General features: G+C 42.1%; 1 protein-coding gene across 2 annotated transcripts in view; it reads left to right on the plus strand.

The window, feature by feature from the left end:
• Window positions 1–27557, plus strand: part of DEPTOR (DEP domain containing MTOR interacting protein) — a 119208-nt gene that overhangs the window by 56633 nt on the left and 35018 nt on the right. For both annotated transcript variants that reach the window (XR_008530577.1, XM_054590438.1), the window contains exons 4-7: window positions 3790–3968; window positions 22205–22387; window positions 24945–25079; window positions 26101–26171. Coding sequence is in view for 1 of the 2 variants with exons in the window: in XM_054590438.1 (XP_054446413.1) it covers window positions 3790–3968; window positions 22205–22387; window positions 24945–25079; window positions 26101–26171 (568 nt within the window). In the remaining variant the exon portion in view is untranslated. The remainder of the gene's footprint in view (window positions 1–3789; window positions 3969–22204; window positions 22388–24944; window positions 25080–26100; window positions 26172–27557) is intronic.

The raw sequence follows: 27557 nt of genomic DNA on the forward strand, positions 1-27557 counted from the left end.
TGAAAATATACTCAATATCATTGATTATTAAGGAAATGATAATCAAAACTACATTGAGATATGACTTCACACCCTACTAGGATGGCCCTAATAAAAAAGAAAAAATGATCACAAATGTTGGTGAGGACATAGAGAAATTAGAACTCTAATACTTTACTGGTGGGAATGTAAAGTGGTATAGCCACTTTGCAAAATAGTTTGGTGGTTTCTCAAAAGGCTAAACAGAATTACCACATGACCCAGCAATTCTACTTCTATGTGTATCTCTGAGAGTAGTGAAAACATATGCCCACACAAAAATTTGTGCATGAATGTTCAAAGCAGCACTTTCCACAATAACCAAAAATGGAACCAACCCAAATGTTCATCAGCCAATAAATGGACAAATAAAATGTGGTACATCCAACTCTGTTTATATACCAAATACCATTGAATTGTATATGTTAAGTGAGATAATTGCATGGTAGGTAGATTATATCTCAGTAAAACCATAAAAATGTCCTGGTAGCACCTGCCTCCTCCCTGTTCAGCTCAGCACTGCAACGTTCAGCCTGCCTCACTGGAGAGAGAGGCTATGTTGGCTCAGGGGCACCACAGTGCCAGACACCCTGTCCTTGCCAGTGTGTGAGCGACCTCCAGCAAACGTGATAGAGGAGCTGCCCAGTCCAGCCCCAAGCAGCCCAAGGAATCTTAAGATATAATCAAATGGCAGTTGTTTAAAGCCACCCAGTTGGGCGTATCTTGTTAATGTAGCAAAACATAATTGGAACAAGTACTAAGTCAAATTCTTGCTTTACCACTGTGCCTACATATGACTCCTGAAATTAAATCCTGTGAAAGGCTTTGTCTTACAGAGAGGAAACTGGATGGGCACATGACTTTATTTCCAAGGGAAATGAAATAAGGAGGAGCCAAAGGTGGCAGCGCATGTTTTAAGTGGTAAGGCGAGCCAGCCCAGGCAGGCCGGCCAACTGGTCTCTTTTCTTGGCAGCAGCAGCTGGTCAGCCACTTGTCCAGAGACCACCAGCTACTTAGCAGGAGCTCTAGAGGGCTGTCGGGTCATGTTTCTGGTTACAAGAAGTGACGCCGATAAACTCCCAACCACCCCTCCTCCTTGCACCCTGAAAGAAAAATCACTAAGCTGGAAGAGTGGTTAGAAACAGAGACAAAGGCCAGGCACCCATGTTGGTATGTTCAGTGGAGAGAATCGCTAAGGCAGGAACTCTGGACTCACCTCCTCTCTACACGGGGTTGTCCTCAGGAGTACATTTTGAATATACCCTTGGATAATGATATATGCATAGCAGGGGAATGCATAGAATTGAGTTTCATTTCAGCAAATATTTTTTGAGGACCTGTTGTGCTAGAAACAACCATGAACCATGTCCACAGGGACCCTGTCTCAAAAAGTTTACTGTTAAGTGAGTAAGTGGTTCCTCTAGGGCTCTGAAAAGGGACTTGGCAAGGAACATGCAAGTGTCACGTGGTCCATATTGGTGGAATCGGACACAACTTCTTAGAGGAAATAATGTACAAAACTGGAAAGCTTAGGAGACTAATTTTACCCTATTTTGGCTCCAAAATACCTTGAGGGTCAATGGAAGTGAAGGAATGGTGGCATTCCTGTTTGGGCATGCACATAGGCTTCTCTGTTCTCCTTTTTAAGAGTCCCATCACCAATGTACGCTCCCAGGTCTAGCTCCATGTAGCTCTCTTCCATGTAGTTTATGTCCAGAACCTTCTAACATTTGCTCATTGTTCTTTCAGTACTTCCCGATCTGGGTGACGTGTCTCTATTTTAGTGGGTTTTCACATCTTTTTGCTGTTGCCCATTGGTATGAATGTTATCTCTTCCTGTAAAACAAATCACCCATAAACTTAGGTGTTTAAGACAACAATGATGTATTATTTCTCTGGATTCTGTGGGTTGCATGGCTTTATCTTGGGCTCATTCATAAGCTTGCTGGAGGGTCAGCTGGGCTGGAAGGCCTAGGACAGCCTCCTTCACATGTCCAAGAATTGGTGCGGGCTGTTGTCTGGGTACCTCAGTTGTCTTTGTGGCCTCTTTACCTCCAGTAGGTGAGACTCGCTTCCTTACATGGTGGTCTCTTCATAGCATCATAGGGGAGTTAGGGTGAGAGTTACAAGGCTTCCGAAAGTCTCGCCTTGGAAGTCTCACATGTCACTTGTGCTGCATGTAGTTGCTCAGGGCAGTTCACAAAGCCAGCCCAGGTTCAAGGGAAGGGGAAGTAGACTCAATCTCTTAATGGGAGAAGCTGTGAAGTCACATTGGAAGGAGGCATAAGAGGAGCCGGTGTGGCCATCTTTGCACATAGTTGCTTATAGAATGTCTTCATGATTCTGTCACTTGTGCTGATAGATATGTAGCAATTGCCCTTTCCATCTTCTACAAAGGGCCTGGCTATTATGTTATTAAATGAAATTCTTATTGCTCTCACCAATTCAGCTCTAACTAACCCTGGGAGACCAGCCGATTAGCTCTTCATAAGGATGGATTAGAGTACAGAAATTTCTAAAGAAGATTTTTAAGTGAGTTCTGTTAACTGTCAAATAAGAAGACTTTCAATGAGGTCTGTTATAGCCAAATTATAAACACTCTTACTATAAAAGCATATATTTATGTACTTAGACCTTTTTTTCCCCCAAGAATTTTGTTGATCGCAGCAACCCAGGGAAGGAAGTAGACTAGATATTATCTTTTGTGTTTACTGTGAGTTTGGGGACACTGAAGCAGTGAGAAATTGTATGATTAGTTTGGGACAAAGCTGTCTGGGTGGGAGGCAAACTCATACAGTGGTGGCCCTGTAGCTGAGGGGAGTGGTCAGCAGCCTTCACGCTAGTAATGTCGACCATAATGGGGACTCACAAAAGGCCCATCATACACGGGTGCAGGGGGGCATGTTTATGGCCCCTGCAGGAGCTGTGTTTGGAGGTGTGGTGAGGACAGAAGCTGGAGAACTTGAAGAGTGCTTGGGGAGGTCGGTGTGAGAAACAAGCTGTATGGGAGCGGGGTCATAAAGGAGTGATTTAGAGTTGTTGTGGTCTATTCGGGCTGCTTAGACTGATGGCTTAAACAACAAATGCTTGTTTCATATCCTGGTGGTTGGGACATGCAAGATCAAGGGGCCAGTGGATCTCGTGTCTGGTGAAAGGTCTGCCCTTGGTTTGGAGACAGTGGTCTCTGTGTATCCTCAGAGAGAGAAGGGGAAGCAAGCTCTCTCGCCACTCCTCTTGTAAGGCTATTAATGTCATCATGGGAGCCCTGCTTTCCTGAAATCATCACCTCCCAAAGGCCCCACCTCCAAATACAGTCACACTGAGCATTAGCGTTTCAATGTGTGGATTTGGGCAAGACAAACCTTCAGTCTGTAGTGCTAATAGAACCACTTCTCAGTAGAACAACAAATTGGTGGTGGATTACTGCCTTTGAGAAGGAAATACCAGCTTTTTTTGAAAGGTGGAGTAGGGCTTGGTTGGTAAATTGTAACTCCTTTTCAAGATGGCTAAACCGAACACAGTCTGCTATAATGCTAGAGTTTCGGATTGTGTTTTCATTTTTTTCCCCTGATTACCAGGAGAAAATGCATCTTGTTCACTTCTGAAGTACATCCTTCTCTTAAAAATTACATTTGTGGCAGCATGTGACAACTGCATCTGTCTGGCAGTCTTGCTGTGATAACTCACAGAAGCCTATGATGTAGGATTTCACATGAGCTCTTTGTGTGTGTGTGTATGTAGGTTTATTTTTCATCCTTTTCTTCCTTACAGGCTGATGAGCCCTGAAAACACACTCCTGCAGCCCCGGGAAGAGGAAGGGGTCAAGTATGAGCGCACCTTCATGGCCTCTGAATTCTTGGATTGGCTGGTTCAGGAAGGTGAGGCCACCACAAGGAAAGAGGCAGAGCAACTGTGCCACCGGCTTATGGAGTATGGCATCATACAGCATGGTGAGTGTATGGGTTAGCTTTTGCTGCGGTAACAAACAAGCCTAGAATCTTGTGGATTATCACCACAAACATTTACTTCTCACCCATAGGTCTGTCAGTCAACTGTGCTTCTGCTAGGGCTCAGATAGCTTGTCCCCAAGCTAGCCAGTGGTCCAGTTCAGGCACATGTTCCCTGCCTTCTCATTTTGGTACCCGGGCTAAAAGAATTTTCACTCTCTGGAATATGTTGTTTTTACAAATGAGGGTGAAAGCTAAAGAGGGCAGGCAGATTCTTGTAGTGTCTCCAAAAACTTATTTTTGGATGTGATTTAACATTATTACTCCCATATCCAGCTGGCTAAAGGAAGTCGTCTGGTAGAGTCCAAAAGGGGATTAATGCCTCTCACAAAGTTGGTTGCAGGGGGAGAATGAAGATTTGCTGAACTGGAGAGGGGGATTGGGGGCTGTATGGAAAAAGTGAAGGGATTAAGAAGTACAAATAGGTAGTTGCAAAGTAGTCATGGGACTGTAAAGTACGGTATAGGGAGTATGGTCAATAATATTGTGATAATTGTGCAGGGTACCAGGTGTGCACTGGAAATATCAGGGGGAAGCATTTTATAAAGTACATGATTGTCTAACCACTGTGCTGTACACCTGAAACTAATACAAAATAATATGGATGTAAACTTCAATAGAAAAATAAATTTCACTGTTGTAGAGAAAAAGATTTTTTAGTTAAAAAAAAAAAGAAAATTTGTAGAACTGTGCATGGTATAAGCTGCCACACAGTGAAGAAGTAATTTAAATTGTCTTCATAAAAATTTTTAAAAGATTTTATTTATTCTTAGAGAGAGGGAAGGGAGGGAGAAAGAGAGAGAAACATCAGTGTGTGAGAGAAACATCAATCTGTTTCTTCTCGCACATGCCCCAACCCGGGACCGACCCACAACCCAGGCATGTGCCCTGGCCAGCAATCAAACCAGTGCCCTTTAGCCTTGTGGGAGGATACGCGATCAACTGCACCGTGCCGCCAGTCGGGGCCATAAAACTTTCGCTTTCCTTTTTTGTGGGGCTGAATCATAATAATGAAATATAACTAATATAGTTCGTGGTTATCGTGGCAGAAGAAATGACCCCAAAACTTAACGGTATAAAACAATAGTAGATGTTTGTTATCTCACACAGTTTCTGTGCGTCAGGAATTTGGGGAGAGACTTAGCTGGGTGGTCTGTCTTGTGGTCTTCATGAGGTTGCAGGCAAGGAGTCAGCGGGTTGCAAGTTATCTCAAGCCTGACAAGCTGTAGAATTTGCTTCCACAATAGCTCACTTATATGTCCAACAGGTTGGTGCTGGCTGTTGGCAGGAAGCCTCAGTCCATCACTGTATAGACGTCGTAAGGCTGCTTGAGAAGTCTCATGACATGGCAACTTGGCTTCTTCTAAAGGGAGTTGTCCAAGAGTGTGCAAGACAGAAGCCATAATGTCTTCTAGCTGAGCCTTGGAAATCACACTTGTCATATATTCAGTATACTATTGAACTCCAGGAGGCAACCAATTATTAGCTACTTACCTTCTCCTATCTGTAAAATGGGAATACTTGCATTGGGAAATTGTAGGAGTATATAGGGTTAGATATAGGGTACTTGCTTCAGTACTCTGTTCTTAGTAAGCTGCTCAACAATTTGTTAATATAGCTGTAAGATGTAGGCATAGAACAGTGAGAAAAGGGCTGGGAACCAGACAGGCCTTTCAGCCTAAGTCAGGTTGAAAGATAATACTTGAGTTATTCTTGCTGTGAACTCCCAGCCCCCACTTCTGTGTAGGCCTAGTATTCTACTCCCAAAGTTAGGAAGATTACAGTGGAGTTATAGAGATAGATGAAGGAAATCTCTGAAATTACTTGGAGCTGTGTTTTACATACGACAGATTGCAACTCTTTCTTTAGTGGGCTATGGAATAAATTTAGAGAGCCATTCTCAGCATTGAAAAATAATTTAAATAGACTAGACTAGACTCTTACTACTCAAAGTGTGGTCTGTGGACCCAGAGTGTCACTGGGAACAAGATAAGAACGCAGACTCGGACCCTACCCAAGTCCTGGAGAATCTGATCTATATTTTAGCATAACCTCCAAATGATTTGAGATGACCTAGACTGGATTTAACTGGAATAGAAAATATCAGAGCATATTTTATGTAGTAAGGGTGAGTATTGTTTCACAAAACTTTATTTTCAGTGCTATATAAACATAGGGACACATTCTGTTCTTGTGTGTATTGATTTACAACATAAAAACTGGATTGGGGTCAAGTATTTTAAAAGCCACTGGTCTTTCTAAGCAATGGTTAGAAAGGAACTCAAGGCGCTTAGTGTACTCTGGGTGTTTTCTCCTGTTCGATATTGCTGCAGTCAAAACTCACAACTGTTTGTTAATGGTCTAATATGTCTACTCTTCGGCTAAGTCCACCAAGGTGGAAGGTGTATAGAAAAGTGTAGTGCCAGTGTGGTCCTTGGCCCTCAACAGCTTGTAGTCTTTTGGGGACAGTAGGATGGATATAGAAGCAATTAGAGAACAGTAGAAGATATACTGAATGGGGGGAACCCCCTAAAAATGGAATTTCTTTATAAACAGTTGTGTATTTATTCTCACATGTTTAAACTTCAGTCACCTTCAAAGTACTTTCCATTTGATGCACTACACGTATCCAGACATTTTTTTTCCACTGTTCAAAACAGATTTTAAACTCGTTGATTTAGATATTTTTTAGTGCTTCTGCCTTTTTTTATTTGTTTCACCTCTTCCGCATGGGCAACACACTTCCCTTTGCGGACTTTTTGCATATGGGGAAACGAAAAAAAAAGGTCACTTGGGGCAAGATTGGGTGAATAAGGAAGGTGGGGAATGGGGGTCATGGCATTTTTGGTCAAAAACTGCTGATCACGCAAACACCCAGCATGATGTGGGTGGGTGTGCTCATAAATCACCCGTCATGAAACGGGCAAAGGCATTGAAAGATTCCTCAAAAAAAATTCACTGAAGCCGAATGCAGCCTCTCATAACAACGCCAGCTGGTGCACTGATACATTTGGGTTCCCAGAGCTCTCACCTAGCACGAGAAGCCTGTAGTGCCAGGGGCCCACCTTCCAGAAAGAATTCTGTTTTCTTTTGAGTCCGTGCTCATATAACGAGGGTTATAAATTTGGATTTTGCTCCCAGGGAAACAGGAAACCATTGCAGGGCTTTGAAACAGATAAATTAAGTGACTGGCATATATTCTAAGCATACTTATGGCCCTCAGACCCACAATATTGCATGTGATCTGGTCAACTCTTCATAACAGTTAAAATTTATAGAGCTTCTTATAGACCAGCTACTGTTCTAATCACTTACTCATTTACTTGTGTATTCCACTCAATAACTCCATGAATTACATATCATAATTATTCTCATTTTTAAGATGAGGTTAAGTAACTTGCTGAAGACAAGAGTTGGTAAATGGTAGATTCAGGATTCAAGTCAAAGGGTTTCAGGCTCTTAATCACCAAAGAAGATTGGATGCTAATTATATGCTGTAATAACGAGGAAAAAATTCTCAACTTTGATTCTACCAGCTCACACAGTCTGGCAGATACTGCAACTAAAAATTGTTAGCCTGTAAAGTATGCAAGATTCTTTCTGCAAACCCTCATCACTAGGTACCTTGAGATTTTCATGTACTTTTGCAACTGTGATGAACACATTTCTGTACTCAACATAAACTGTCTCCCTCAACTGCTTTAGCTGCTATGCAGCTATCTTAGCCTTAAATGGAGGGAGAAAAAACGAGATAATCACGTGGGCAAATTGCTCACAGCTGCAGCAGCTGACCCTGGCTAATCAGGCGGCTGCTGCTGTGTCCAGGCGTATAATTTCCTCTTTTAAAGATTTAGTCAGTGCACTTCAACAATTTCAACACTTCATCAAGCCGTTTTTCTCTTTCTTTTGTTTTAAAAATATATTTATATAACATTTTCCAGTACGCAAAGCAGTTTTACACATACTATCTTTTTAGTCCTCCCAGCTGCTTTGAGGGTGGTTGGGATTATCCCATTCTCCCTTGGGAGACAGTAGCTGAGACATGCGTTCTGGTGGCCATGAAGAAGGAGCATGGGGGTTGCCAAAGGAGCAAGATGCCAGATCGAGACAGGAATCACCCATCTTTCCAGTAATGGAGGTCACTGACAGAGTTCAGCCTAAGCCTGGAATGTCCTAGCCAAAGGAAGGAAGGAAGGGAGGGAGGGAGACAGAGAGGGAAGGAGGGAGGGAGGGAGGAAGAAGGAAGAAGAATGGAAGGAAGGAAGGAAGGAAGGAAATAAAAGGCACTGATGATTGAGACTAAAGTCAGAATTGTAGCTTGCCCGAGATCATAGGATATTACAGAAAAAAATTATTGCGACGCTTGTTAAAACAGTAAGGAAGGCTTTATTCACAACAATTGCAACAGGATGAGGAGGTCAGTGGATGGAAATTTATTCATAGGAGACATCAAACGTAGGGGAATTCTTGCTAAACTGATCTAAGAGGATTCTTGCTAAAGGCAAGTCAAGGACTTACACATCAAAATGGAAGATGAGGAACTTGATCAAATATCAAGAGTGCTCAGATATCCGCGGTGGGGGGATTCTCATTAAATTGACTTAGCAGAATTCTTTGCTAAAGCTGGACCTTGTGGATCCAGGTGCTAGGAACTAGTGACTAAAGGACGATCATTTGCAGCCACCTACAGCCAGATAAATCAGCTCCAGCTATTTTCTGCCTATACAGAAAATACAACATTTGGAATTGCAATCTCCAAATGTTAAACTCTAGAGAGTGACTCTGATTGGCTGAGCCTGGGCCAGTGGAACATTGGTCTACAAAAAAAAAATTTGTTTTGTGTTTTTTTTTTTGTGGGGGAAGTCCTGTTATAGCAGAGAAATGAATGCCTAGCAGGCTAAAACAACAGACACATGACAGATGGCTTTTCTTACTACCGTTCATTTACTCTTCCCCCCAAATTAATGCACTTGGTAATGTTATCCCTGTTCTAGATGACAATGTGGAGGCATTTGCAAGTAGCATAATCATTTTCAGCTCCTAAATGTTAAATACTGAATAGAAAAAAATAAAGACTGGGTAGAATATATTTTCTTAAACTGCTTTCAGTGATGTTTTAAGCATAATCTTATGTCAGCAGCTGTTAATCTCGTGTCATTTTCTTTTACTTTATCAATTTATAGTTTCTGGGAATTTTCCCACTGTGCCCTCTGACATGTTTTGGCCCTGCTTTACTTTTTATTATAGCTGAACCCAAAGCAGGAAGGAAAATGGGCACAGCCAGACTGCTGTCGCAATGTAAACATAAGAGAACAAGGTTGCTTGGTGAAATCAAGGACACACATGTTGGCGCACAACATGCTGTTGACTTTGGTTAAAGGAAAGCAGGTCTGTAGCTGCACTCAGCCTTTCCTTTTAGAAAGTGTGAAGGTAGTGAGGGATGCTTTATCTTACGTAATCTTCCAACAAAAAAGAAGTGTTATGCAGAGAGATCAGAGGTCTTTTGTGAAGAGTGTCATAGCTGTATATATTTCTCTTCTTACTTGACATTTGTTTAACTTTTCACGTGTACAGAAACAGATCTTCTAGACACACACCATGCTTGGCTGTGAAGCCTGTGCTCTTACTGACTCCTCTCTCACTTCTGACAGCTTGTCGCTGAGGGTCCCCTGTCATACGTCATCCTCCGCTTGCCCAAATGCAAAGTTTTTACAACAGTATATGGAAGTCTTAAAACCCAAGCACACCATGTACACAGTTGAATGTATCGAAGGTAGTCAGTCTTGTCTTAAGTGCCCAGCTTGGCCTCATGTGGTCACGCAAGGACTCAGCTGGATTTCAGTGGTTATTTTTAGAGGGACATATAGGCCAAGGTCTCAGGTTTACCAGAGCATAGCAGGGTCTCCTGAGCAGAATGGACAGTTCGGACTGCTGATACTGACGTGTCTTTCCCTTTCTCCTCCTGGTCAAGAAGTAGTGTGGTGTTATTAGGTTCTAGTTACTGATGGACATGAACTTGACCACAGCCCTCAAGGCGGGGCTGGAAAGGTGGGACAGAAAGTTAAGAGGCTGTCCTTTAAGAAATGAAACATCTCCATTCTGTTTCCCATCACGGGCCTTTTTTTCTAGCCCTGACTTTGTGTCTGTCGTTCTTGAGTGAGCTCCCTGCGTCAGCCCCTCCCACTCAGGAGCTGGGAACGTTGGCCGGAACTCCTGGCTTGGCCCCAAACCCGCCTTGGGTCGTTACGCCGATTATTGTCACAGGCATTTCATCTTCCCTTCACTGCTGTCTCTCCTGGTTCTGCCTCTTGAAATTCTCCCATCAGCCCACTTCTGGCTCTGGATTCTTCCTCTTTTATTTAACTCAGTTTCTCTTAGGTGATGTGCCTGTCTCCGAAGGTACATCTGGATTGTCATTTGCATTTGGGCCAACAGTTCTTTGGAAGTGTTTTTTCTTCTGTATTGCTCCCTCCTCCCCTCTTCAGCCTGGAATGAATAAACAAACTAAAGGATGTTAACACCATGGAGTGATTGCTAGGTATAAAACGGGCCACATATAAACTGATCAGTGTGACTAGGGAACAGTATTAAGTTAAAATTTAAGTTGTAATTACGTATCTAAACACATATCCTGATTACAGTTGGGAAAAATATGTGTTTATTAATATTCATAGCCAGTTCTAATCTAACTTGGAGAGTAATCTTTTTATAAAATTAAATGTTATTTTTAAATTGACAAAATGTTAAAGACTCCAACATTATCTAGTTTTTTCCCCTAAAACTCTCTTTGTCAATTTCTCTCTTCTTTGTCCTTGTGATGACATTTGAACAACAAGGAGCCCACCCCCTGTCCTCTCTCCTTTCATCCAAGGAAGGATCTGTATTCTTTCCATTTTGTTTTAGCCACTGCCTTGGCCGCTGCCCAGGTTTTAGCCTGATAGGAAGTTGCCAAAGCCGCCATGCCAGTGGAGAGGGGTGGTTGCTGCTTTTGCCCACCGGCTCTCTCCCATCTCTCTCTGAAGTCCTCGTCCACGGCTGCTGAGAGTGTAACCCCGAGTGGGGATTCCTGTCAAGTGGCAACATAATGTGCTTCCTCATTAAAATGAAGGAAATAGGACGGGGGAGATAGTGTGAGAAAAAAACAAGACAGCAGCAACAACAGTCCTTGATATTTGGTTGTCAGAAGCTCAGTTAGATAAGAGTTACTTCTGGGACAAATAGCTCTCAAAGGGCTACACATAAAGGGGTGAACTTGTTTGTTGGGTAGCTGGTCTGTTCCTATGGGGTACGTCCCTAGACAGATATATGATGTAAGCAACAATACAATCCATACTTCTAATTTAAGATTCTCTAATAACCATAGAGAAAACAGTAGAAACTGGTGAAATTAATCTTACTAAAATATTTCAACTTACGATCTCTAAAATATTATCATCTCAGAATGTATGCAATATGCAAAATCCCAATCAGCTCTTGCGCACTGTATTCTTTATACTGAGTCTTCAAAATTCAGCATGTATTTTACACTTAACATCGCACCTCGGTTCCGACTTGCCGTGTTGCCAGTGCTTGGCAGCTACATGTGGCTCGTGGCTGCCAGCTTGGAGGGCTCAGCTTGAGACCACCTGGTGTTGCTTCCAGACCCTTCCCCTGCACAGGTGAGACCTTAAAGGCTCGTACCTTGGACAGGCATCCTTTGGCCATGGACACCTGAGCCCTTGACTGGATGCCCACCCATGGCTCACCTTAACTGTGTCTCTATGGACCAGAAATTCTCGTGGGCTTTTCCCCTGAGTTGTTTCCTTGTTCCTGCACTCATTTTACAATGAAAAAGTTGAAGTTCGGGCCAGTCAGGTAACTTAGTAAACAAGAAGCTGGCCTTCCACCCAGGGCCATCTGAGGCCAGAGCTCTGTTTGCTGTGTTATCGCTATGTCCTTGCAATAAGCAATTCCAAAGTTATAAACATTTCGCCCTGGTGAAGAATTTAGTAGAAAACATGCCCAGTCAAATTACCTTCTCTGAGGTGGATACAGAAATAAAGGACGGAAAAGCAGGCTCTGTTTTCTTGTGTTCGTAAGCTCACCTGCCTCTGTGTTTGGCATTGTTACATCTTTGGGTGGGAGACAGTCTACGGAGGAAATTAAGGGATGGGATTCCACAGTTAATGTGTCAGAATTTCTGTCTGGATAGTCCAGTTAACGACTTTGGGACCTTGGGCAAGTTTACCCTGTGTAATCTCTAGTTTCTCATCTGTAAAATGGGAATACTTATACTAGCTCTCCCCTGTGCTGCTCTGAGGACCGCACGATATAATCACGTGGTGCTGCTGAGTACAGGGCCTGGTGCAGAGTGTCACTAAGTAAATGATAGCTGATTCTCACTATCATTATTGTTGTCATCACCATCCTCATCTCAGATGCCTTGGTGAGTAGAGCTTAGTATAAGCTGGATGACCTCATCCATTGCTGATCTTAAACGGTAGCTTATACATTCTCTATGCTGAAGATATACTTGTTACATAAACCGACACTGAAGTGCTTTAATTAGGCCTTTGGATTTATACCAGCAATTCCAAAAGATCTAGAATAGAGTTACAGAGTTCTTTATTTGAATTATGTGTCTGAAGTATTCCACTTGCAAGACATGTTTGCGTTTAGAATCCTCTGCACTTCCATCCTGATGTAGTCTCTGAAAGGCAAATCTCGCCTCTGAGGAAATACACTCTTTGTTCTGAATTTTACCACTAACAAAAAATGTTCTAGTCTTTGGAATGCACTAGCTCTTATTTAATGATGCATAGAGAAGAATAAAGCATAATTTGGCCTTCCTTCTTCTTATTGCCTTTATATTTCTAAACCTGTGTAATCACAATGTCGTGTTTTGATTTTCCTCCTTCCTGCTACTTTTTTGAAAATTAATTATTTTTGATTTTCACTTACAGTGGACATACAATATCATATTAATTTCAGGTACACTGCGGTGATTAGACATTTATATAACTTACCAAGTGATCGCCCCCATAAGCCTACTTCCCGCCTGGCCCCACACATAGTTACTGCAATATCACTGACTATATTCCCTGTGCTGTACTTTACATCCTTGCCTGTTCTCCTTACCAAAGTTACTTCAAGTCCTCTTTTCTCTTTTCTTTCCTCTTTTCTTTCTCATCACATCTACTCTCATCAATCAATTAAGTAGGTGTAATTGGGTTCTAACTTTGTGAATGAGAAGTGTTTTGTTTCAGTAATATCAGTTAATAGGCCTTGATACCTTAAAAACAATTTCCTGCTTTCATATCCTCTTCTTAACGCCATCAGTGCTCAGGAAGTAATTATTTTAGTTCTCTGACTCACTGTTGTTATTGCCTTTTCAAGAGTTGTGTGTCCCAGGCCCTGTCCTTATGTGGCGTAGGCACTTAAGCACAATTGCTTAATGTTCTTGAATCAAAGACTTTTGCTGCTTTAGGAAACAGGGCTCTTTCAACTCCTGCCCCTAATTAGGATGGTTTAGATGAGTAGTTATGGCCTCAAGTGCAGCTCGGATTTTCTTTTAAAAATAGCTTTACTCTGCTCTTGTAGTTAATTCGCAATTCATGCTTTCCACCCAACACAGGATTAAAAAGCATAATGTTAATATTTTTTAGCCTTGTTGATATTTTTCGTATGCCACATACGAAATGCTATGTGATGCTCGAACTCCCCGAGAAGTCTGATCTCGCAGGAAGCGGGCGGCAAAGGCGTGCTCGTCCACCCCGGATGTGTGAAACAACTGGCAACTGTTATGATGTTGGCAGGGAAGTTGCAGCATTTTCACATGCAGAATGTATTTGCCTTTTAGAAACACTAAGGCTGAGGACTAGGTCTGACACCTGTTTATCCTTGGAATTTGTCGGTCCTCTTGGGTAATGCCAATAGTCCTAAGTGGTCCTTTTAGGAGGAGATACAGGGATCAGAAGGAGAGAAAGCAAGAGGAAAGGAGGCAAGTGGTGGCATAGAGTGACATCCTTGGTGGCCCAGAACGATCCCTCAGCCACTGTTGGACCCTGGGTGAGCCACCCCCAGCTCTGCCGCTGTGGCGTATAGGGATACAAGATGCTAATCACGGCACCTAGTGAGGGTCTTCTGTCTTTATGGGGACGTGGGAGACCTTTTAGCTCTGACGGTGGTTTGCAGCCATACTCACGTCCCCCCTCAGCCTCATCCTTGCTGCCCTTCCTTCTTCCTCATTACAATAGCCGTTACCCTTATTCCCCCATTTAAGCCTTCCTGTTACTCTACCAAATTGCTTATGTGATTCCCAAATTCAAGACCACCTTTTAAAAAGTTTTGATGATGTGCTACCCAAGGAGCTCTTGATACCTGAACATTCCCTTCCCCTAACCCCCGCGCCGGCCTTATCACCCTGTTGGATCCGGTACACTTGTTTTCATGGTGCCTGTTGTGTTATGTCATTTGCCAGCAAGCAGTTCAAGGATGGATGAAAGTATGTGACCTTCCTCCCTCCAACTAGATAAGTAGCTTTAAATGTCTTTCTTATTCAGCTAAGCTTGCAGGGCTCAAGATGATAAGTTTTCATTCTTGGACTATATGTGTGAGGAGAGCAGAAGCCAATTTACCCCCTTTTAGATAATCAGCTTTAAAAAAAATTTGTATTTGCTAAAAATCAGCCTTATAATTTAAAAGGGAAAAAGTGTAGCTACATTATCCATAAGAAGAAGATTATATCTGAACTACAGAACTTTTTTTTAGGGGGGGCGGGGAAGCATTTCCCTCATGCTTTCTGAAAAGTAAAGGTATACAGTGATTAAGGATCTGTTTCCGTTTACCAGATATCAACAACATTGTGGGTTTAGTGCTTCTGGAGCCTCTATTTTCCTAAGAAATAAAATCCTCTTATATTTATATTCTTTAGCTTTCTGGCTGTGTCTGCATTTCCTCCTATTTTATGTCTCATTGAATATCAAGCCAAGCCCCTAGAGAATTCCGCAGTGCAACAGAGAAGGCTTGGAAAGCCCCAGAAATTATAAATTGGATGAGTACAAAATTGTCAGTTTCCAATTACAGTTGATGATAAGAGTACAACTAGAATATTAGATACTAAATGTCAGCTTTGAACACTATCTCTTATTTATGTCTTCCTGCTTAGGGGTTAATATTCTTAGGGAACAAAGAATGAAATTTATTAAGTTATATGTGTCACAACATTTACTATAATATAAACGTCCTGTCTAGCATTGAGAGCAGAGAAAGGAAGAAATGGATCAACCAAAATTTAGAGACAACGATTACTATTCTCCTTAGTTTTTCTTTCCTTCTCTTTAATTTTCCACCCAGATAATAGGTTGTTTTCTCTGTTTTATAAAAACCAAGTTGCCTATGCAGGAAAAGATTTTTGTATTTATGTGGAAATGTCATATTGAAGTGTAGAGAGAATTAACTCTTCTCTCTTTGGAATATAAACTATATGTCATTTAGCTGTTTATTTCTTGAGACTCTACATATGTAATTTATGCTACATTAAAAAAAAGAAATCTTTGGCTTTCTGAAAGTAGTTACTTTCTTGCTTTCCTGTGACTTCTGAGATTTAAATATCTTCTAGTGGGATACTTGCCAGACTTGATCTGGATATCTGGTTAAGATTTCATACTTTCTGTGAGTGAAGAGGTGACAGAAATGCTCATGGGAAATGGATAAAGTTTTCTTTGCAAGAAGGTCAGAGAAGACAGAAGAAATGGGTTCTGCACAGGAACTTAAATGGCCAAAGGCTGAAGTCAATCTTTAGGAGCCTCGGAACCCTTAAAACACTGTATGTCAAATGTCATTTCCAATCTCTTCCGCAACTCATCCCATTCACAGCAAAACTATGCAAAAAAGAAAAAAAAAAATGAGCCTTATGACGGTTAGTACGTTGCCCAAGCAACAGCGAGAAAAAGTGGCAGCGCGGGGGTAACACCGAGCTAGTCTGCCTCTGGAGCCTTTGCTTTCGATTGCGCGATTTTATTTTCTGAAAGTATAAGCATAAGAGAGTTTTCAATAAAGTCCTAACTTAATTGGTTTGCTCTTGTGTAAAACAAAGTCTCTTTGAGCAGATTTTGATATTGGTGAGCTTTGAAAGGATGAGCCAATGAAAGTGTCATATTCCAATCATCAGGCTACGATCGACCGCCGGAACATGTGCACTGAGGAGGTGCGCGGGTTGTTGACTGAACGAATGAAGGTTAGGTGTGACTGATGGATGTCTACCTGCACTCTTTCATCTTTTGTAGCTATGATTATCTGTAACACCTACGGCTATACTCACATACAAAGCCAGTATTGGAAACTGAACGTTCATGTCATTAAACTTTTAATGAGAGGAAAAAAAGAGAACATTTTTTAAAACAAAATAGTTCATTGAAAACACTGCAGGTGACACAGGCAGTTGTCACTTCTCTGTTCTGAGAGAAGAACTTGACTCCGTCTGTGCCACCCACACCGCTGGAGGCTGGAGGACGAACACATGGGGACCTTTGTTTCAGAGTGTGGCTGATCCCGAGGCACTAAAATCTAAATAAGTCCTTGCAAATTGAAGTGGGGCATTAAACATAATGTTTCATAAAATTGAATCCCCATAAACCAAATGGCAATCTATCATCAGTAGATGATAACAGTAAAAGCAACAGTGGCTGTAAAATAATAAAAGTACAATTTATTTCACTTTTAAAATGTAATTTTATTTTTTATTACATTGCAGTTAATATAAAATGTTGGGTTAGTTTCAGGTGTACGACATTGTTATTCAAAATTTATATCCATAATGAAGTAATCAGTGCAGTAAGTCTAGTAACCGTCTGCCATGAAGGTACCAATTATCGAGTTTTTATGGTCTGGTTGGCAGTATGCTTAGCAAGTGTAGTCTGCTGTCTCAGGTCCTTGCTTTCTCTGGTTTGCCTGTCTACACTACTGTAGAGACAATGCGATGTGTAGTAGCATAGAGCTGCAAGGTGGGGAATGGAGAAAGGTTGTAAATTAAACTCTGGGCTGGTAGCTAAAGGCTGAGGAGACTAAATTAGTAGTCAGATTTCCACATCAGTTACAAATATCTTTAAAGTACTTTTATCTGGTCAGGTATTTGGATTCAGAATGTTTTTTCTGGCTTTATTTCTACAGAGCTAATGTTTTGCATAATTTACTGTACAAAGAGAAAAGAGTAGATGTTAATAACATAAACAGCTATGTATTTTCAGGTGATAACTGAAGATACTATTGCCAGAGTCAATTAAAAAAATAAATAAATCCAGAAAAGGTTGCCAGAAATAAAAAAAAAAATTATCTAGGAAATTTTATTATAGTGTTATTGAATGTAGTGATGTGGTAAATTTATGTAAATATTTGACTATCTACCAAAGAGCCACTATTTGTAGATATCATATCAAAATATAATTGGCTTATCTTTGGCCCAGAGTGCATTCATCATCTACTGAGTCCAAAATGTATTACTTACTAGGACCATGCAGAACTACCAGCTAATCAAGTGCACTGGTCTTCGTGGCCAACATTACTCATTTAGCCAAAGTGACTATGAAACATGCATGTGAATCATTTAAAGACTGTGAAACACCCATATGAATCATTAGGTTAAGTGTGGTACTCTCTTAATAGGGACCCCCCTTTCTGAGACTCTGATATTCATGTAACCAGAAAAAGTGTTAACTAACAAATGTGAGTGATAAATACAGTTACAATCGTAGATTGCATTTGCTGGTGTTGATTTAGAAGGGGAATTGTTTGTGAAATACCCAAGGAGGCTGTTGGATTAGTTAGCATTATTGATTTATTGATAAAGGAGTTAATATGATACTTGATGAGTTGTATTAGATTATTTTCCTAGTGGTTTACAGAGTTTTCAATTTCACAGTCCAAAAAAAAAAATTGCCAAGAATGAGTATTTTAAAAAAATGACTGTGTTTACTGTCATTTCATAAAACACTGGACAAAAAAAGTACCTAGCACATAATCCAGCTAACTCAATAAATGTTAGTTGAATAAGTGGATGAATAAATGAACAACAAAAAAATGATGATATAATTTCAGGAGGAAGTCGTTAAATAGAATTTGCTTAGTTATAGGGGAAAAAAACAAAATACATTGTCCTTAATGTTCCAATTATCCCATATCCTAGCAAACTCTTCTTCTTTTTTAAAAGACTATTTTTCAGAGAGAGGGGAAGGGAGAGAGAAAGAGAAGGTGAGAAACATTGTTCTTGATCACCCCCCAGCCCACAACCCAGGCATGTGCCCTGACCAGGAATCGAACTGGTGACCTTGTGGTTTGCGGGATGGCACCCAATCCACTGACCCACACCCATTACGGCCCCAGCAAACTCTTCATGACCTGCCATCAGCCCACAGATTGGTTTGGGGGGAACTGCTGTGTAGACTAGCAACTAAATAGTTCAAAGTTAGCTGTATCCTGGACATGATGCTTATTCCTCTGGCCGCCCACCATGATGATTTCCTTCCAGCCATTTACTGAGCACCTGCAGCCAAACACATAGTAGTCTAGTATTTGAGGATGCCACAGTGATTAAACCACAGCCTGGGGGAAAGGGATGTGCTCCCCATCATTAAACCCTCCACCCTCATGTTACTTACAATATGGTGCCACAAGAAGACTGCCTATTGCTAAGTCTGTGAGTGACAGAAAGAAAATAAAGATAAATTCTATGATGGACCTGCGAGTGAGTGTCAGATAACATTTTATTCTAACTTTAGAGTCTCTTCCAATTTCGTGTGGCCTATATTTCTAGGTAAACGTACTGTTTCGGACTCAGAAGCCTTAGCTCTGTGGCCTTGGGCAAGTTACTGAACTAATTTAAGTTTCAATTTTTGCACTGTGAAATGAAAATTATAGTAATATCTACCCAACAGAATTATTGTGAGGATAATATAATATTTATAAAGGGTTTAGTACAGTGGCAAGTGGTGAGCTTCTGGCTTCGTTATTATGGCTAAACTTCAGCAGAGTGGGCTGGAGAAGACAATCCATGGGGACTTGAGCTTCATAAAGCATTGCTGGGCTGAGGTGCCGTGTGCCGGTCACAGAAATCAAGGCGAAACTCTACCTGTGATCACCTGGGATGTGTTGCAAGGGAATGGAAAGAACGTTTGACTCGGGGTCCGGAGCTGGGTGCTGATAGTGCCTCTTTCACTAACCAGCTGGGGATATTGTCTCACTTTCATCAACTGTAAGAAAGAGGAGGCTGAACTATCCTTTCTTCTTGAAGGAATCTTTTAGGATTCTTTGTTATGTTGCACTTTTATCTTCTCATTCTTTGGATTTGATTGTTGATTTGGGTTTTTCCTCTGTGCTCCCAAACAAGCTTCTTACATGTGTGCCCTTATTTTTTAGTTAATGACAATTTTTAATGAATCTTGTTTCACCCATAGGTGAATTTCCATAGCACTTTATATATGATTTTCTTAAGACACTTGAAATTTCTATCTTGTACTACAGGTACACATGAGCATGTTTTATTTTCTCTGCTAGACTTTAAGAGTATTGGGAGCAAGAATTTGTTATGTAAATAACTTCTCAGTTCCCAGCTCTTAAAGGAATGATTTTTTTTAACATGGTTGACCTCTATGTATTCTTAGTATAAATGAATAAGAAAGCATCAATATTTTAATACTGGGGAAAAAAAGGTGGAAAATGTTCCATCAAATTTGGTAATTGCCTGTTTTTTGTTCAACATAATTAGATAGGTAGATGGAAGGATCTAGTTCTATTGTGTTAGAGGCAGGGCAGCTCTTTTATATTTTCCAATTTTTCCAAATGAACATGTAAAACTTTTTGATTAGAAAAGTAAAGTATTTTTACAAACTGGATTTAAAAGTGCTAATAAATTCTCCCATCCCAATCTCCACTTCATCTTCCACATTTAAGCTCTCAGTAAATAATATGGATAAGGCATTCAGTCATGTGCATATATTTACGAAATGTTGCTACTTTGCCAGTTCATACAGACCCCACTTTTCTTTGTGTTTATGGAAAGAACTATTTCAAAAATTGTCATTTTAGCGTGCACATAGAATGGTTTCTTGGACATAACACCAAAAGCACAAGTGACAAAAGGAAAAATTTATTTTAAAAGATAAAAATAGAAAAATAGACATCATCAGAATTAAAAAACCTTTGTGCTTCGGAGTATACCATGAAGAAAGAGAAAAGACAACTTATGGGATGGAAGAAAATATTTGGAAGCAATTTATCCCAAAAAAGAGCTTGTATCTAAAATACATAAAGAACTATTACAACTTAATAATTAAAAAACAACCCATGAAGAGAATGAGGAGACAATCCATAGAATGGGAGAAAACATTTGCAAAAGGCATAGCTGAAAAGGACTGTTATTAAAAATATACAGTTAGAAAATGAACAACCTGATTTTAAAAATGGGCCAAAGACTTGAACAGACATCTCACCAAAGAACATATACAGATGGTGCCCTCCTCCCAGGGAGCATGCCCACGCCTTTCCCTCCCCCTCTTCTTCCCACAGGCACGCATCCCCTAAATTCTTAGGGTCCCCATGAGGCTTGCAACCAGGATAACAATGGACAGCAGCAGCTCGTCGTGGGCTAACTCCCTGAACCTGTCCCCAAAGCCCCCTTTCCTCTGACTTCCCAGTGAGCTGAAACAGCCCACCTTGGCACATTTCTTTCCTAGAACATTTCCAGGGAGCCAAAGCAGCCATTCCTAGGCTCTTCTGTTGCTTCTTTTATTCTAAGCCCTTCCTTGTTTCACTGTCCCCAACTTTAATTTTTTTTAAAAAGTAAATATGCAGATGGAAAATAAATATATGAAAAGATGCTCAACATTATATGTCATTAGGGACTTGCAAATCAAAACGATGTATCACTGCACTCCTATTAGAATGGCCCAAATCCAAAACACTTGACAGTGCCAAATCTGGAGGGGAGGTGGAGCAGCAGGAGCTCTCATTCACTGCTGGGCGGGGGGTGGGGGGGGGGGGGTGGGGGGGGGGATGCAAAATGGTGCAGCCGCTTTGGAAGGCAGTTTGGCAGTTTCTTATAAAACTAAACAGACTCTTACCATATGATCCAGCAATCATGCTCCTTGGTATTTGCCCAAAGTATTTGAAAACTTATGTTCACACAAAAGTCTGCACATGGATATTTATAGCAGCTTTATTTATATTTACAAAACTTGGAAGCAACCAAGATGTCCTTCAGTAGGTGAATGGGTAAATAAACCATGATACATCCAGGCAATGGTGTATTATTTGGCGCTCAAAAGAAATGAGCTATCAAGCCATGAAAAGACGGAAGAACCTTAAATGCATATGACTAAGTGAAAGAAGCCAATCTGAAAAGGCCTCTATAATATATGTCAACTACATGAGATTCTGGAAAAGACAAAACTATGGAGACTATAAAAAGATCCGTGAGTGCCAAAGTTAGGGAGGATAGAGGGATGAATAGGCAGAGCATGGAGGATTTTTTGAACAGTGAAACTATTCTTTATAATACTATAATAGTAGATAAATATCATTCATCAAAATTTATAGAATGTATAACACCAAAAGTGAGCCCTAATGTAAACTATGGACTTTGGGTGATAATGATGTGTCAATATAGTTTCAACGGTTGTAACTAACGATAACAGTATTTATAATTGACAGTAGAGGAAGTTGTATGTTGGGGGGGTGGACAGAAAGCATATCAGATCTCTTTGTGCTTTCTGCTCAGTTTTGTTGTGAACCTAAAATTTCTTCAAAAAATAAAACCTATTAAATCCATCTGTGGGTATTTCCACAGCACAGATATCTCTCCCACTCCCAGTTTTTATCCGCCATCCGTGGGGGTGGGACCAGGCCATTCTGCGTCTCTGCCCCTCCTACCAGTCTCGACGTGGCTTCTTCTTTATATCCTTGGTTGTAGACCTTCTGTTCAGCTAGATTTCAAGTGGTTCTGAATGGTGATTGTTCTGTAGCTTAGTTGTATTGAATAGTTTTGATGTGGCTGTGGAAGAATGGGAGTACCACATTTGCTGCCATCTTGACCGGAAGTTCTAAATTCTTTCTTTACATCTTTTGTCCCTGTTTGCTGGAGTCGTTCTCCTGCAGCGCTCGATGGCCAGGATGCCAGACAGTCCTCATCTGTTGTTTCTTCTCCCCAGTGTCCAACAAGCACCCATTCGTGGACAGCAACCTTCTCTACCAGTTCAGAATGAACTTCCGGCGGAGGCGAAGGCTCATGGAGCTGCTCAATGAGAAATCCCCCTCCCAGGAAACACATGACAGTCCCTTCTGCCTGAGGAAGCAGAGCCACGACAATCGGAAGTCTACCAGTTTTATGTCAGGTAGGTCAGTTCCATGGTCTATTTGATCACATGCTTTTGGCTTTTAACAAATAATACAGTAATAATTCCCCTTTGTGAAATTCTGTTCTCTGGCAAGTTTTGATTTATGCATAATCAATGAGTATGCAAAAGAAAAAAAAAAACAGATTGTTCCTGGGGAGTGAAATTGGGTATCATGAAGTTTGTTGTAAAATTATGTATTTGAATCATAGGAGACTTCTCAAGCTCTCACTTCTACTTTATTTACTCTTCATTTATAAACAATTGTTATCATCAGTCATCCAGTGTTCTAAATCACAACATTGTAAAGCTCTATTTTTTAAGCTTTTTATATTTTAAGGATGCATATATTTTAAGGATGAACGTAGACTTTTGAGGGCATATATAACTAGAAGGCAGCTGATGTCAATCCATTATGTACATGTGACACAAAACAAAGAAAAACTATGAAGAGCAGACACAGGGGCTCACAAAGCACAGCAGCCTGAACATCCCATGTCAGGTCAGACAGCCTCATCCTGACAATTAACCCTGACAGGAACTATGGTGACTGATGTTCACCAAGACCATCGCACTCATTCAGAAGAAGTAAACTTGATGTGTCATTCTGTGTAAGAGGCTGAGGTGCTTCAAGGGGTATCTTAGCTCCTCTGAAAACTTGGCATTGACCATGGTTGGCCAAAGGTCTGGAAGCCTGGGGCTTAGTCTGAGGGCAAAGTGACTGTGGCTGTTTTGGTTATAGGAAGTGACAATGAGAACACTTGAGACTATATTGAGAATTTTCTGTGCCCCTGTCACTGAGTCAAGCTTGGTTGCATGAACTTTCTCATTTAATTCTCACAATAACTCAGGCACCCTAAGGTGTGGTCTTCTGCAAATTCAGAGTAACTATTTGCGCTCGTACTTGTACTAAGGTATGCCTGTTTCTCAGATGGGACCAACAGACCTGAATAAGGAATGATGATGAGAAGGCGGATATAGTAACCAAGGTCACCATAAAAGCCAGCATTTATTTTGTGCCTCTCCCATTCCTGGCACTAAGCTGAGTTCTCTGCATTGGCTTCTTTCATTCATCATTGTTAATATAACGAGAACAGTTTGTGCAGCATAAATGTAGCCTGGCAGCCAAGGAGAGTGGACTGGAATGCGCATGAGTGAGCCATGATGACTTCACTGTACTAGTCAGTGGGGGTGGTAGATGCCATTGAGTGAGCATGTGTACTGTGTGGCCATCGCATTCAAAATGACTGAGCAAGTAGAGCAACAAATCTGCATCAAATTTTGCATTAAGTTTGAACATTCCTCTGCAGAAACTATTCAGATGATTTAGAAGGCTTTCAGGGACAATGCAATGAGTGAAGCGTTTGAGGCACAAACGCTTTGAATTTGCAGTAAGATCAAGACCACCCATGTTAACTGTGTTTTTTGATTGGGAAGGTGTAGTCCATACGAGTAAGCCTCTCCAGGCCAAACAATTAATAAGGAGTACTACCTCAATGCTCTTCTTCGGTTGAGAGATGCAATACAACAAAAATGGCTGCTGCTATGGGCAGCTGGTGATTGGCAGCTTCATCACAACAATGCTCCTGCTCATGCATCACATTTCATGCAGAGTGTTCTGGTGAAACATCATATTTCCCAGGTGACTCAGTCCCCCTACAGCCCAGATTTGGCAGCCTGCGACTTCTGGCTTTTCCCAAAACGAAAATCACCTTTGAAAGGGAAGTGATTTCAGACCCTCAATGAGATTCAGGAAAATATGACAGGGCAGCTGATGGCAGTTCCAACAAAGGATTTTGCAGAGTGTTTTTGAACAGTGGAAGAGACGCTGGGAAAACTGTGTGAGGTCACCAGGTGCTTACTTTGAAGGGACTGAGGCGTCATTGTCCTGCGTGCAATGTTTCTTGTTATCTTGTATCTTCTTCAATAAATGTATCTGGTGTTCATAGCACATGGCTGCATACCTTCTGGACAGCTCTCATGTGCCTGGCGCCCCTCTCCCTTGCTGAGAGCCAGCCAGCTTCATGGCAGAGAGAACCAGATCAGGCCATTGAAGCCTCTGACTCACATCCACTTTCAAAGCCTAAATATGTGCTGTGTGTGTTCATTTCCTCTTCTGTGGCTCTGGGTGATTCACGATTTCATAGGAAATCAGGAAACATTTATTAGTGCTGTTAATTCATTAAGTGTATAGCCAGAGCTGAATTTACCCCCTGCCAGGGACTGCTAAGCATGGACTTAGTGGTTCTTGAAATAATGTTTTACTTCGCCAAGTACTTCTATCTACACTATGGAATCCACTCCTCGTACCAATCCTGAGACGGCATTATTCCCACTTCAACAGCAGGGAAAATTGAGGCTCCCAGAACTGAAGGGCATGGCCGCAGATTGTGCGGTTGGTAAGTGGCAGATCTGCTATTCAAATCCTTGCTTTGCTAACTCTGAAGCCAGGGTGCTTTTATGGGCACAGGTGACTTGCCTCGCTGTGCCTTGCGGCTGACAGCCCACGAACTCTAGGGTCCCCTGCCGCCAGTGACCATGCGTTTTGTGCCCGCAGTCAGCCCGAGCAAGGAGATCAAGATCGTGTCTGCGGTGAGGAGGAGCAGCATGAGCAGCTGTGGCAGCAGTGGCTACTTCAGCAGCAGCCCCACGCTCAGCAGCAGCCCCCCTGTGCTCTGCAACCCCAAGTCTGGTGAGCGGGCCTCCTCTCTGTGACCTTGGGGGACTTGGGCAGACGTGCAGGCTGGGTTCCCCAGGAAGGAGATTCTCAGGTGGAGGGAGATGAGTGCATGGGAATCTTATCACCACATGTCCTTGGGGCCAAGACCTGTTGACTGGAAGGGCGGGACGTGGAATTGGGCAGCGGAGAACTGAGCTGCAAGCAGTCTCAATGAAGGCCGCGGCTAACCCCCGGGGGAGCTCCAGAGTTGGCGTGGCCCTTCAGAGTTGTTCAAATTTGGAATGAGGTGACAGGGCCTTTGCACCCTCATGTTGACCAGTCATTAGGTGTTGGCTGCCCCCCCTGGGAAGAGGACGTGACCTTGAGATGGAGAGATAGTTGCAAAGACAATCGAGGACATTGACAGTCTGAGGGCTGCCTGCGTTCGCAGCCCCCGCAGCTGGGAGGAGCTCCTGGGTCAGGGTCAGGCCCGAAGGAGGGTGAGCCGCACGTCAGCACTCCACGCAGCAGGGGAAGGAGGGGTTTCCGGGGCAGAGGTCTGTGGGGCCCCCGCTCCCCTAAGGAAGAAGCATGGTCTCTGCAAACCCAGCTGCACCAGGAACTGACTCTTGGTGCCTCGTGGTTTCAAACTCTGCTCATCAGCCTCTGTGGACTTTACATTCCCGAAAAAAATCTAGGGGCAAAGACCGTTGATGAACTTGGACTTACAAAGCAACTCTTCCTCATCCGAATCAGTGTTTCAGCCCCACAGGAACCTGTAACCTGTTGGTTCTACCAGCATGTCACTGCCCTCTTGCTTCCATTTACCTGCTCCATTTCTTCGTCCTTCCATAGCTCTGTAAGTTGGGGTTAGGCTTACTTATGTTCACTAGCATCTTCTGTTTTCACTTGGCTGCAGTGTAAACTGTGAGGCCAGGGACCTTTCTGCCTTTTGTTCGCTGATGGTCACAGACGAGGCATTCGGCAAAATGTCTGCTGGATGAATGAACGAGGGCTCGGAAGGGTGCGCCTTGACATTGTGTCTGTCTTACAGTGTTGAAGAGACCTGTCACTTCTGAGGAACTCCTGACTCCCGGAGCACCGTATGCAAGGAAGACGTTCACGGTAGGCTCATTATTTGGTTTTTGTCCTGTTCCGCTCGTTTTTCTGGGCCATGTCAACATGTCAGTGTGTCATTGTGTATTTTACAGATGGACTTGAAGAACCTCTTCATTTTCCTTTTGTTGTTGGCATAATTGTAATGGTGGGCTTTCAAACTCCTTTTGATGTGTCCTTTAAAAAGATTTCTATTGTATCCTTATCATAATATAATTACAGATTCTAGGGCAAATGGTAGCACAGATACTGTCAACAATTCCTCCTGTGTTACAGTGAAGTCTAAAAATCCCTTAAGACACAAGGAGAGCCTTTAGGCAGAGAAAGGAAACGGTGGGGTAAATTGTTCTATGGGGAGGAATAGCACTCTTGACGATGTAGGCACACCGTCCGTTACACAGGCAAGCATCTGAGGGACGGCACCACACACCTGTGAGCGCCTCCTGACCACCTTCCCCTTCTTGGAGGTCCTTCCCCTCCCTCCCACGCCTCCCAGCCCCACTGGTTGTCTTCAAACAGAATCCGAGTGCTCTGCCTGACAGCACCCAGCCCATTCTCCTTCCCCGGGCCTTTCTTCAGTCTCTTCACATCTACATTGACCTCCTGTTTCAAACATTTCCCTGCTAACTCTTATGTTATTGACTCAGGGGGAAAACATCTTTGCACACTCATTCACACTGCACACATTTGTCAAGGACTGCTTCCTGTGCCAAGCACTGAGGAATTAAAATAGGACGGTCCCAGTCACAGCCAGTCCACACAAAAGCACGCTGCTAATCCGTCTGCCTCAGGGAAAAAGATAAACGGTGCATATGCAGGTGAAATTAGGTGTCATGAACTACTAAGCACAAACCCAAAAGCCAATGAAGTGCCTAAAAGTCTTTTTTGAGGGTGTCCATTAAAGTTTCATGGGGTTCCCTGCCTTTCCTCAGTCTCCAGCATTCAAGAGACATTTGATTGTATTTTTGGTTTTCAATTTGAATGCCAGTATTGCTAGGAATTGGTTGTGAATATGTTTCATCCGCATTTCAGTCAAAGATGTGTCTGGGTGCTGCCCCAGGAATTTAACTGCCGTTTCTAACAACCATCCTGTAGGAAAAGGCGCCCACTAGATCCAGAGAAGTCTTGGACCAGCATCTACTTGTAAATTGTGAACTTTGTGTGCTTTTTCACTCTTTTGTTGGTAGAGAAAATTGTGTTTTAAGAAAGCCAAGACTCTTCACATTTCTCACCATTAGTCATTTAAATTGTTACTTTAGGCTTCAGCGAAGTAGCAGGATCATGAAGAATGTATCATTTGGATTTAGGGGAAAAGAGCAAACTTGAGAGAAATTGGATCTGGAGAGAAGGTTCACACGTGTGTTTAAGACCTTTGACACTTACCGTTTGACTCCA

This window comes from Pteronotus mesoamericanus, unplaced genomic scaffold, assembly GCF_021234165.1.
Source record: "Pteronotus mesoamericanus isolate MK-2021 breed Mesoamerican mustached bat unplaced genomic scaffold, CSHL_Meso_final scaffold_174, whole genome shotgun sequence".
NCBI lineage: Eukaryota > Metazoa > Chordata > Mammalia > Chiroptera > Mormoopidae > Pteronotus > Pteronotus mesoamericanus.